At 50.1% G+C, this 12,464-nt stretch overlaps 5 protein-coding genes across 5 annotated transcripts; 3 read left to right on the forward strand and 2 right to left on the reverse strand.

Annotated features, from left to right (window-relative positions):
• Positions 1-408: 408 nt before the first annotated feature.
• Positions 409-1,545, forward strand: CDV56_109467 (alpha/beta hydrolase; the record flags this gene model as incomplete). Its single annotated transcript, XM_026763086.1, has 4 exons — positions 409-548; positions 618-1,130; positions 1,187-1,312; positions 1,389-1,545. The coding sequence occupies 4 exons, from the start codon at positions 409-411 to the stop codon at positions 1,543-1,545; spliced, it is 936 nt and encodes a 311-aa protein (XP_026618867.1).
• Positions 1,546-2,237: 692 nt separating this feature from the next.
• Positions 2,238-3,353, reverse strand: CDV56_109479 (ATP11 family protein; the record flags this gene model as incomplete). Its single annotated transcript, XM_026763098.1, has 2 exons — positions 2,238-3,105; positions 3,175-3,353. 2 exons carry the CDS (start codon positions 3,351-3,353, stop codon positions 2,238-2,240), a joined length of 1,047 nt encoding a protein of 348 aa, XP_026618868.1.
• Positions 3,354-3,598: 245 nt separating this feature from the next.
• CDV56_109487 (glycoside hydrolase family 115 protein) lies at positions 3,599-6,675 on the reverse strand (the record flags this gene model as incomplete). The annotated part of the gene is made up of 3 exons (XM_026763106.1): positions 3,599-4,601; positions 4,659-5,203; positions 5,254-6,675. The coding sequence occupies 3 exons, from the start codon at positions 6,673-6,675 to the stop codon at positions 3,599-3,601; spliced, it is 2,970 nt and encodes a 989-aa protein (XP_026618869.1).
• Positions 6,676-7,986: 1,311 nt separating this feature from the next.
• CDV56_109507 (flavin-linked sulfhydryl oxidase ERV2) lies at positions 7,987-8,808 on the forward strand (the record flags this gene model as incomplete). The annotated part of the gene is made up of 4 exons (XM_026763126.1): positions 7,987-8,198; positions 8,260-8,388; positions 8,447-8,737; positions 8,793-8,808. 4 exons carry the CDS (start codon positions 7,987-7,989, stop codon positions 8,806-8,808), a joined length of 648 nt encoding a protein of 215 aa, XP_026618870.1.
• A 2,057-nt stretch (positions 8,809-10,865) lies between these two features.
• Positions 10,866-12,275, forward strand: CDV56_109520 (uncharacterized protein; the record flags this gene model as incomplete). Its single annotated transcript, XM_026763139.1, has 1 exon — positions 10,866-12,275. The coding sequence occupies one exon, from the start codon at positions 10,866-10,868 to the stop codon at positions 12,273-12,275; it is 1,410 nt and encodes a 469-aa protein (XP_026618871.1).
• Positions 12,276-12,464: the final 189 nt, after the last annotated feature.

Raw genomic sequence — 12,464 nt, forward strand, 5'->3', positions numbered from 1 at the left:
ATGCAGGTTGATGATGGTGATGATAGTGATGATGATGATAGCTCTGACGGAGCTTCCAACAGGCAGAGCGCGTTACGTTGCCAGCTCAAGCTGATTCTGCCGGGCGGTGTGGTGGATGCTTTTTCCTATTGGCCTGTGGGGGGAAATCATTCTCCCCGCATATAACAATTCTGAACTCCAGCCAGCCATCAAATACTACGTACCATAATATAATCTATCCCATACCTACTAATCCAAATTGCTGGTCTTCTAGGCCAATCTCACCCTGTTCATCGCTAATATTCTTTTCTATGATGACTTATTGATGCGACCATTCATCTGCGTGTTTGATTGACGATTGATAAAACTATATCATCAAAAGTCTCTCTCATTCATTCATTCTACTTACCTAGTCTAACATCCGCCGCGATGTCCGAGTCTCCTCCGCCCCCGCCGTCATGGAGCATCGCTGCCATGGCCAACAATGCCGTTCATTTTCTTCGATTACCAGTGCTGGCATCTTCTGGTCTCGCCGTTGTTGCCAGTGGTCTCTTATATTTTAAGCAAAAGTGCGACCCTGACCATTAGATAGACAATCTTCTGCCTCGTGCATGGCCGGAAACTGATCGCGTGTCCAGTGAGCTGATCTACCCTCGCAATGTCCCCGCCGATGCCCGCACCAATGTCCCCAGTCCGCGACAATTCGGCATCAGTGACTATGAGGATCTTCAAATTCCTACACCGGACGGAGAGTCGTTGCATGCCTTCTTCATCCGTCCATCAAACAAGCAACATGCTCGGAACGTAACTGTATTGATGTTTCACGGAAATGCTGGCAATATTGGCCACCGTGTCCCTATCGCCAAAGTTCTTCAAGAGGTTTTGGGCTGCAATGTGTTGATGTTGGAGTACCGCGGCTATGGTCTTTCGACTGGTGTTCCGGATGAGGCAGGGCTTAAGGTCGACGCGCAAACGGGGTTCGACTACTTACGACAACGGGCAGAGACGCGGGACACGAAGATTGTCGTGTACGGGCAAAGTATAGGCGGTGCAGTAGCCATTAACTTGGTTGCTGAGAACCAAGATAGTGGTGATGTTGGCGGTTTAATACTGGAGAACACATTCTTAAGCGTCCGCAAGTTAATCCCGACGTAAGTACTCCACTGTCTTGACATTGATATTCGAGTGGTCATACTAACATGAACAGCGTATTTCCTCCCGCCCGGTATCTCGCTCGACTGTGTCACCAGCATTGGGCGAGTGAGGAGGTTCTGCCGAAGATTAAAGATGTGCCGATTCTTTTCCTGAGCGGGTTAAAGGATGAGTTGGTTCCGTAAGTTCATCTGTCCCCAGACCCGACATCTATCTGTCTTCTTGTCGAATAAGACACTAATCATTGATACGTTCAGCCCCTCAAACATGACTCAGCTCTTCGCGGTCTGCAAATCAAGTCGCAAGGTCTGGCGCACCCTTCCAAACGGCGGCCACAATGATACCGTCGCCGAATCAGGTTATTTCGAGCATATTCATGACTTTGTCATGGAGGAAGTGATACGGAAGCAATAGTGAAGAGACCTTTCGCTTACTAGCCTCATCGATCTGAAATACGCTGCAAATAAGACGCACTCATGTGTGCATTCACGATACCCCTATTCGACACTGAATCGCATGAACTCTTTGAATTTGGCTAGCTGGTTGATACTTTGTCACACCATGAGGATTTAATGTGTCCTCTGCTGCTCGAACGGCGCATCATGTTGACGCGCTCCTTCCCTTCACCACCACCCTCTTTGCTCTGAGAGTCTCGCCCTCCCCTGCTCAACTTATACTCTGGGACCGGAGGGAGACGGTATCACCATATACTTCGTGCTCATACTAGTTATTACCTGGCGGCTTGCCTTCGCTTCTTTCTGACGATACCAAACGGTTTTAATGTGTGTTTTACTCAAGTGTTGCCCTCTTAGCTTGGTCACTTCCCTTCTTTTTCTTCCTCCTGTTTGTCAAGGTGTATGAGGTGAATGTTTGGATGGCTGTATGTACTAGAAGCGATTTATGATTTAGATATGGATCGCTAGATTCTGTAACCAATTTCTGTTATGTATCATTTTGGCTGCATAGCTCGACGAAAATCTAGCTCTGAGCTCAATGTAGAATGTCACCAATTGGTTCTCCCATGGATGACGCAAGTTAGTCTTGTGAGACTCGTTCTAATCTATGAATTTATAGACAGGCATATAATACAACTTCAAACACAGCATCTACAGCGTCTCCGCCTCCTCCATCAACTCCTCCATCTTGAACCCCTGCACATCACCCCGAGTAAACATCCGCACCAGCTCCCCCTTCCGCCCACTCGCCTGGCCCTCAAAATCATAGAACCGCTGCAAACAGCTCACCAACCAGCTCGCCTCGGTCGTCGAGATCCCCGAGTCGGGCATGACCTGCCCGTGCATCAGAACCAGCCCCTTCTCATCCGCCAGATCCAGGTGGTGCGTGATCGTCGTATGCGGCTGCGCAAACGCACCGTGCAGCTTGTACGCGGCCAGCTGGGTGAAGATCACCGTGGAGGTGTGGTTGTTCGCGGAGGGGCCGGATGGGACGGAGGAGGGCGGGGCGGAGGCAGGCGGGTGGAAAGCCCACTGCAAGAAGTGGATGTCTGCGCCGACGGCGTTGGGGTCCGCGGCGGAGCCGTCTTCGGCGGGTGCTGGCTCGGTTGAGGAGCGGGGGAGGGGAAGGATGAATTGCGGGTTGTGGCGGGCGGCGGAGGCGATGCGCTGGTAGGTTTCTAGGGGGATGCAGGCGCAGATCGAGTTGGGGTTGTTGGCGTGGCGGAGGCGCCAGAGGGCTTCTATCTCCTTCTGTGGGAGGGCGAGGACTTTCTCGACATCGAGGTAGGAGCTGAGCGGTTTAATGCCGGTGGAGGAATTTGACACGGACGCTGCGGCTGCGGCCTCGGGAGATGGCGGAGGTGTGGGAGGGGGTGGTGGATGGGCGGCAGAGAAAGGCTTTGGCGATGAGGGAGGTGTAGTTGGCTCTGGGGTGAGGGGGGTGGCTGCGTCGCGGCGGAGCCCTTGGATCTTGTCCTTGTAGGCTTCCTTGAGAGACTCCACTGAGCCATGACCTTCTCTATAGGCGCAATGTCAGCGACCATTCAGTAAGATCCGAAGTTCATGAAAACACTAGCATATAACCTACTCTTTGGCCTTCCTGTTCAGCTTCGACTTGTATCTGTCCAGGACCTGATTGGGATCGTGATGCGTGGCAAGGAAGCGCACATCATGTACCTGCGCCCATCGTCGTTGAGACGTGCGTACCAGGGACGATCTACCCCGGAGTAGCGATTGAAACGCAGGAGATCTGATTGAAGACGCCATCTTTCGCAAAGTGATCGATGCGGTGCGGAGGAAACTATGAGAAATTGCCGGAGGTCGGAGTACGGAGACAATAAATGATTATATAATCGTCACAGTCATCGGTCACCGAGCGGTCGCCGAGCAGTTATTGAGCCCTAACATGACGCATCAAGCTCTCTTTGCGATTTGGATGCAACTGTGTGTAGACTCAGAAATTGTTGCACATACAACTACCTAATCAGGTTACATGCGTTATATACAAGCAACTAGACAATCATACTCTCCGGTGGTCCCAAGTAGCTTGGTCTGACTCCTCCCAGGTTGACCACAATCTTCTGAAACACGACGCCAGGTTCTATGGCCCAAAGCTTCAATGTGTTCTTTCTACCGCCGCCTTGAATTGCATGACTGGTAGTATTTGTCCACACGGCATTACTGACCGTAGCGCCCCAATTCGAGGGCAAGGATCCCAAGGGAGTCGAGGGAACAAACTGCACCACTTGAGGGTCAGCGTCATTGATGGAAATGGCGTATCTGAGGGGACGGGAATGATCGGTATTGAGCGAGGGTCCCAAGTAGACCGTGGCATTGACCATGGACACATTCGAAAACAAGTACATATCATACTCAAGTCGAGGAGATGATGAAGGCTGCTGCGTTTCAACCGTGACAGGGAGCAATGTCACTCCCGACAACGTACGGCCATATCTTGGAATAATGGCGTATGAGACATCAGCTGACGAGGTGTTACGGGTGGCATGTTCAGCTTCCATGCTGACTGTGCCATCCGATTCGACGAAGCCGTGGAAATCAGCCGGAACTGACATCTTGTTGACAGGAAGTTGCACTGTGGGCATTCCATAGTTGCCGTAATTATCTGATGAGATGGTGACATTGATCAAAGCCATATGAGATCCGGAGGGCACTTTTCCCCAGTCGATGGAGAGCTGGATCCTGGCGTCTGTGTTATTGCCAGATGCTGAGATTTTGCCGGATGAGGGGGACGCCTTGACCCAAGAATCATATGGCGATACTGTAAAGGTGAAATCGTGCGTTCCCCGTGAGTAAACGTCAATCCAGCGACTGCTTGGTCCGTAAGGATCCATGGGCGGCAAGGTCAGACCATTAGACGATAACGAATGCCAGGTGTCGTCACCCGGTACCGACGCATTGCTTGCTTCGACAGACACACCCATGCTTCCTGCTAGACTTTCCTCAAGTGCTTGTGTATAGGTCAGAGGGGGTAATGTGTTCCTCATCGGCTGCTGCCTGTTGGGACTTGATTTAGAACTTGTTCAAAAACATACGGAGACGAATGAGACATACCAGTAATCATATCCAAGATGCGTCTGGTCCATTATATGATTCCACTTGCCATCAAGAAGTCCGTGGTACCTCTGCGTCAAAGCGTGGTCATCTTTGAAGAGCTTCAGGGCCTGATCCACCATACTGTTGGCACTGGTACGGCGCTGACCTGCGTACAGCTTGTTTCTTGCCGCTGTGATATGAATATCGGTGACAGTTTGGCCAGCCATGCAAGGGTGCAAAACGAGCTCGAAGAACGAAGGACGAGCTGAATCTTCCAACTTCTGATATACGCTCAGAGCATCGTTTACGAGTGTCCGCCACTCTTCTTGAACCCTGTCCGCTTCGTTGTAGTTGACCACACTAAAAGTTGAGCTGTCAAGAAGCTCATACTTTCTCCGCGCAGCATACATCCCGTAGCGATCCATTATATCGGCAACTTCACTGGACACCTTCTTTCCAAATTCACGGGCAGCCCACTGATTGAGCCATTCAAGAGTGCTATCAGGCGAGGACCACAATGGTGTATTGTATCCAAGGTCAAAGAAATGGTTCAGGGGAAGTTCCTGATGCCATGTTAGATTTCAAGCAATCCAGTGGCCGGCTCAGTACTCACCACTCCCTTGAGATCTCCAACATTCACAATCCAGATCTGTCTTGCCTGGCGCTGGTATGCAAGATGCATCTGTTCCCAAGTTTTCTGGAGGGAGATCGTATTGATCCACTTGTAGTCACGGGGATCGCCGACATAGTCAAAATGGTAGTACACCCCTGCGCCACCAGACCTGTCCGTCTCATTGCCAACCGGCAGCCGCTGGATATTGCCCCAGTTGTCATCTGCCCAGAGAAGAGTAACGTCATCAGGAGCACGCAGTCCTTCCTCATAGAATTGGCCAACCTCCTTGTACAAACACCACATCTGCGGGATGGATGAGATGTTTGTCACGTTGAGTACCTCCGACAGAACCTGCTGCTGCGTATGCACGATATCTCCCAGTGACTGCTTTGTGGTGGTGGGATTTGCACTGTCGTGGGTTCCTCTCATTCCAAGAGTCCAGAGCACTTCCCAGTCCTTGCTTCTGATGGCGCCCTCCTTGAAGAACTGTGTGATGTTCTTTTGGTTTGAACTCCAATCCCACGGTCCCTTCAGAAAGAGCGACTGTTCCTTCGTTGCGCGCATCATGGGTTCTGTGTGGCTGGTGCCCATGACGATGCCATACTCATCTGCTGTAGGACCGTTGCGTGGGTCGTCAGGATAGAATGCATTGTTCCACATTGCCGGCCATAGATAGTTCGCACGCAGTCTGAGTAGAAGCTCAAAGACACGGGAGTAGAAATCGGCATTATAACCGGGGCCATATTTCGCAGGCGGGTAGTTTTCATCAATCCAGTTGGTCAGGGCCGGTTGTTCATCATTGATAAAGATGCCTCGATATTTGACGGACGGAGGGCCTTGGAGCTTCTTCTTCTTCAACGCATATACCTCTGTGTGCTGGGCAGTCGCGACGTCGGCGAACCAATACCATGGAGAAACCCCGATTTGCTCGGAAATATCATAAATGCCGTAGATGACTCCTCGTTTGTCACTGCCAGAGATGACCAGCGCGTTCGAGATACCTTCGACAGGATTGCTGACAACCTCTGTCTGAAATGCCTCCCATTTTCCTTTTGTCTGATCGACATCAATCTTGCCGCGTTGGGCCAGAGAGTCGATGAGTCGGGACTTGCCAATTGTTCCAGCAATGATTACTCCTCCGTTACCGCGAACCGAAGATCGATCATGGAGGGCTGTGCCATTGATAAGGCCTGTCGTGAAATTTGTACCGGTCACTCGTCCGAAGTCGACGGCGAGGTCACCAGCCGCACGGATGACACCGGGCCAGTCATCGCCGTCAAGCAGAATAACGCCAGGGGCAGTATTCTTCCCCGCTAACTTGTAGGCTCCCTTGGTTTTGTCAAAGGCAATGATGGGCTCCTGCCCAAGAGCTTGTGCGGCTCTCACCACGCAGCTGATAGTCAGCAGTACTGACAGGAGCATTGCTTCGCAAGACTGAGAGGTCTGGCTGAAGTGGTAGGGCACTCCTATTGCAGGAGGTAGTTCTGAGCTGGCATCTTAAGGGTTAAATACCCAACACCCAAGCATTCAGCTAGATGGGCCCGGCATGAATTGCAGGATATTAACCAGGGAAGTCGGTAGGAAGAACCGTCCATATTTTCAAATGCCTATTAGGCAAGCTGCCAAGCTGGAGCCATTGCAGCTGCGGAGATATTCCCCCCCCCTGAAGGCATGGTCCCACGTTCTGGTGTCCACACTCCACATAACGCTGGGGAAGATATTAGGCTAAATAGGCAAGTATAACACAATCGGATCAAGGACAAGGATAAAAACATGGGGAACCAGCTCAAAAGAATGACCATGTTAGACAATGGTGGAAATAAAAGCCACGGGTAACACTATTTCTCCCAGATTCTGACAAGCCTAAACTCAAGGTTCGAGCTTCAACGGCTTTTGAAATCACCCAAATTGAACCGGCCTCAGATTCTATCCTTCTGAGGAGCTTGATGCCGGTGACATCGAGAGGATGGAGCTAAAGAAACCCCACAATCAGCCATTCTGGAGACGCGGAGTCAGACAGGGAGAATAGTGATGGTTGGATAGACAACCAGCAGGGAACCTGGATCAAGTTCCGAAGCTGAATAGCGAACAGATTGAGGGGGTAAATAAGCATGAAAAAGGGTGCAGGCGACGAAAGCAGACCACGGACATTGTTCCGACTGATGGATGAGATTTCTCCGCACATGATATAGTTACCATCAGGCTATCACTATCAGGCCGATACCCATGCGGAGTAAGTCTCTATTGTACTCAGAATAGTCCATCTCATGAGTCCCGGGATTTGTCCGCTGGGTTCAATGGGACTTTATGGCCTTGACACTTGTCCCATATATCGCGTCAAGCTGTGTAGGTATATCCAAGCGAATGATGTCTCGGCAAGGACCAAGTGAGGCAGATGAGGATATGCATAAGATCATATGATTACTAAGCTGGTTAGTTATCCATCTGTGCATTCCACGTGGACAAAGCAATGAAAGATGGCGATATCGTCGTATGAGCTGTGGAGGAGCTGTACTCACCAGCTCTCCCGACCACTTCGACTTCCACATCTTCATTTCTCAATTCGATTTACGTGTTTCTATTAATATAACTTTTCGATCCACTCTTTCTAATTAATCTTGACATTGGCGTTCACTGGATTGGACGCTGAGCAACTAAGCTCTCTTTCAATCGGCGATTATTGACTATCTCTATTCGAATCTCTGCTTCTTTGGACAGCTCTTTGAACCGACCATGGCCAATCGCCAGATCACCAGACGTATTCTGATCACCTCAGCAGTAGCAGTATTCGTTTTATTCGTCCTCTTCATTCGGCCCAAAGGCCCGCCGAGTCCCGCCCTCCGCGCTCCCGGTCATATCGATAAATCTGCGCCGGCCGTGACAATCAAAGATGATCTGCTGAAGGGGGAGGTAGTCATGCCTCGGCTAGGGAATGAGACTGCAAAGTATGTGAGCCTCTTGTTTTGGGACTAGAACACGTACTGAATTAGTCTGGGGGAACATTAGAGCGGAGTTGGGTCGTGCGACCTGGAAATATTTCCATACCTTGTTGGCTCGGTATCCAGAAGAACCGACGGAAGAGCAGCAGGAAACATTACGCTCGTTTATCCATCTTTTTGCGCGACTTTATCCTTGGTACGTTTGTCGTCATGGACCTGACAAAACATCTTTCAGGAGCTGACTCGTGGACTAGCGGTGAATGCGCCTCTCACTTTCAAGGTCACCTGAAGAAATACCCACCGCAAGTATCCTCAAGGAACGCCGCTGCAGGCTGGGGCTGCTTTATTCATAATGAGGTCAATGCGATGCTAGGGAAACCCGAATTTGATTGCAACAACATCGGCGACTTTTACGATTGCGGTTGCGCAGAGGACGAGAAGGCGGCAGGTGATAAAGACAAGTCTCAGGATGAGGGTCAGGGTCTGCGTCAGAAAAAGGAACACAAAGACGACGCTATCCCGCCTGTCGATATACACAAGGAACCGTCAGTAGTACCTCCACCTTTCACATACATATCAGCTGCTGACGGACCATCACAGCACTACTCGGGGCTGATTGCCATTGTTACCTCCAAATGCCCGGGAAAAGCCATACAAGTTTCTTTATTACGACACTCTTATCACGCAGGTCGTTTCGTATTTACCATTTTGCTGGAGCCGGGCTCTTTGTACAGTAATAGAATTCGCGACTGTCAGAATTGCTTTGTAAATTGAGCTCAGGATATACCCTTGCATGTTTGAATCTTGGTTTCGATTCTCCGAAATATTCAAGATATGAAAGGGATTGCTCGCTATCCATTGGTACTCCGATATATGCAAGGCATTGCATACCAATACAAGCTTCAGCATTTCCCTATCAGGTGGAGGGGCAGATGACGGTCTACGCATGGCTACACAGGCGTCCCTCTTTGGACGCATGACTTTATTTGGCGACCTGCAAGCATTTGTGACTTGCACAACTGACCATGGTCATCCACCAGAAGCAGCTTCTTCATATTGCCATCACTACGTGCTGCAGAATGAAAGTGTGAGATATGACGTCGCTCGGACCTGGGAAACAAGCAAATCTAAGACTATTCTCTCTTACCCAAGCAATCGATGTGGATGAATCGATCAGCCCATATACGAACCCGTTTCCACTCCTAAATATATCTTCTGATAATCCACATCCATAATATTGACAAAAGAACCCAACATTGTGATAAATATAGCTTCCCTCAGCTATGTCTCATTCTACCTTATGATTGCAAAAGTTCGTATAAACTTTCCTGCGGTTTGGGCAGACTCATGGCCCTCCTCCAACCAGCTGAGCGGGCGGTTGGTGGACAGTCCCCTCCTTGGCCATGCCGCAGCGAGTCTTCTGACAACCTGGGCCGATCATTGTAGAGGTGTGGCTGCCGCGCTCATCATTAATACCTTTGATCCACATATCTCTGTCCTTATGAACATGGAAACCCCCCTGCTCTTTGGCTGGGCGTAATGCGTCTCAGGATTCGCCCAGAAGCGGATGTAGATCGAGCGGACGGTGATACACACGCGGACTAAAAATGTGAAACAGCCCCGGAGACATACGATGTTTCACTGCCACAAAGATTATATTCAAAATCGTCAGGCCACATTAGGATAAGAATAGGTTGATGTTGAAGTTGCTGAACCTGGAGGAAGTATATGATCGCGGTTGCGGGGCCTGCTTGGATAGTGGATACCTGGTTTGTAAGGCAAGATCCAGACATTTAATCTAGTCCCAAAGGAGCATAGCGTAAAGCGAATTATTGTCGAGCTTCTTTTTTCTTTTTTTTCTGTTCATTTTCCTTCGCGCCCAGCAGAAGACGGACATTCAAGAAATTTTCAAACATTACGAGGGACAGCAGGAAGCAGCGCTTATAGTGGAAAGAGAATCTTTGGTGTGCTGGATCCCTGTGAACTAGCGCGAAACTCATTCTATTCTCCTACTTGCTTTCGTTTCTCCATCAACGCTCTTTGTTGACATTACCTCCGCCGCAGGGGCTCACCACTTACTCCATAACTTCCGCTCCTCTTTAGTGCAAAGAAACAGATAAAGGTCACACATTCAGGCCTGTATATGACAGGTTTATTGCAATTCTAAAAGCCAGTCCCTCTTCTGTCTCTCCGTCCGGATCCAATAGTTTGCGCAGACACTTGCCGAGTGGGTGATAGCGGGGTCAAAATGGTTTCCTTTTCATGCGAGGTGAGTCTTACCCGTCGCTTCGCTCCTCACTGTCAGACGAGAGATATCGCTCAATTAAGAAGCATTGGAGCTAACCCGTGTTTTTTCCTAGGCCTGTGGTGATGTCCTCACCAAGAAAAAGCTCGATCCTCATCGCAACCAATGCCGAGGGGCATCCTTCACTTGCATCGATTGTATGGTACACTTTCAGGGGACTAGCTACAGATCGCATACGGTATGTCCATCATTTTTCTGACTCTCGGCTCTAGATTTCGCCAGCGCGCATCCTCTTTTTGTGCGAACTCGTTCCTGCATTGTCGCGTTGTATTAATAGCAAGCGTGGAGCGATCGCTGGAAGAAATACTCGAGTCCCTTCACCGTCGCTTCATCGGCTCAAGCTGACTGTCTGCTTTATCTAGTCATGTATGTCCGAGGCACAAAAGTACCAAGGCGCATTATACAAGGAGAAACCGACGAAAAGCCAGCGGAGAAATCAAAATCAAAACCAGAACCAGAAAAGCAACACCAACGGTAAACATCGTACTCCGTATGTCGAAGATGCCCCCGATAGCGATAATTCAAAAGGCAACGCGCCCCCGCCTGCTCCTAGTCCACCACCTACGAGCACTGAGAAGCCCTCTGCCACTACCGCTGATGATTCGAAGTCAGTTAATGTTTTTGATTATCTCGTGGCGGAAGATATCCCCAATGCATCGAAAGTCTCGCTTGGCGGGCCCAAGGAGCAAATGCAAATGGTTGACCATGCTCCCTCTGTCTTCGAGCCGAGCAAGGCATTAGCCCGCGTCGACACCGATAATGATGAGGAAAAGAAGGACTATGATGTGGCATATGAGGAGAATGGTTTCTCATACGGTGCTGGCCCGATTCAGCCATCGGTGTACCCAGGCAAAGTTCCCAACGTTTCCATGGAGTTCATGACCCCAGCGCCGAAAAAGAAGAAGGATCGTGCGCGCGGAGAGAACGACAAAGCCAGTGTTGCGACCAGCGACAAGAAACGTAAGCGCCGTACCGACGATCATGATATGGACATTGACTCTCCGATGGCTGAGGCCCCATCGAGTGTTGTGAACAACCCGGGTACGCCGATGCTGAATCACTCAGGTCTCACTGGTGGCTTGAATCGTATGCTGCGATCTCCGTCTACGGAAGATGGAAATGAGTCTAAGGAGGATTCTCGACGACGGTATCAGGACCCCTCGTCGCCAATCAAGCGGACCCGCCGCGATCATAAGGATGGTGACAACGATGCTGGTCTGGGTATTTCTATGAAACAAAAGGCAGGACGTCTTGTGTCATCCATGTTTGGAGGATCTGCCGTGTCGGGAAGCAGCAACAACAGCCAAGAGCCGGAGGCTCGCCGATCGAAGAAATCTCACCGCGTTGCCAGTCCATCCCGTGATCAAGTGACGTCTGATTCTCGCAAGACGAAACGAAAGGTCAGCGCTCAAGCAGGAGGCGACCGGCCCTCCCAGCGGCTAAAGCAGATCGAATACAACAGCTCCCAACAAGGCGACGACGGCCGCGAGGTGGTTGTTTATCGGCAGGAAAATGTTCCCAACGAGTTACAACGACAAATGGCTGCCCATTTTCTTTCCCTTGTGACAAAGGGGCCAGAGAGCTCACGAGGTTTCTCTGTAAACAAGGTATTGAAGCGGTTCCATCGCGAGTTTACCGATGAATTCGATGACGATCGTGGCCGCGATCAAGGGCGGAGCCGTGCAGATCGCGAGCGGAGAATTGAGGATGAGAAGGACTTGTGGCGCACATTGAGAGTGAAGCAGAACGAGCGAGGAGAGATCGTTCTCTTCTTCTGAGACTTGATCAGTTTGGTTTGTTCCCAAGGATTACATGTTGCTGTTTCGCATGGTGTGCGCCTTTCTACTTTTCATCGATTTTGCACTTGAATTAATATGCATAGCGCTTTGGCTTATATTGTAGGGCTGATTTAATTAATTTTTCCCTTTCAGATTCTTGAAATGACTCTGCAATGCATCTTGTGTAGG

This window comes from Aspergillus thermomutatus (genome assembly GCF_002237265.1).
Source record: "Aspergillus thermomutatus strain HMR AF 39 chromosome Unknown NODE_3, whole genome shotgun sequence".
NCBI classification, from domain to species: Eukaryota; Fungi; Ascomycota; class Eurotiomycetes; order Eurotiales; family Aspergillaceae; genus Aspergillus; species Aspergillus thermomutatus.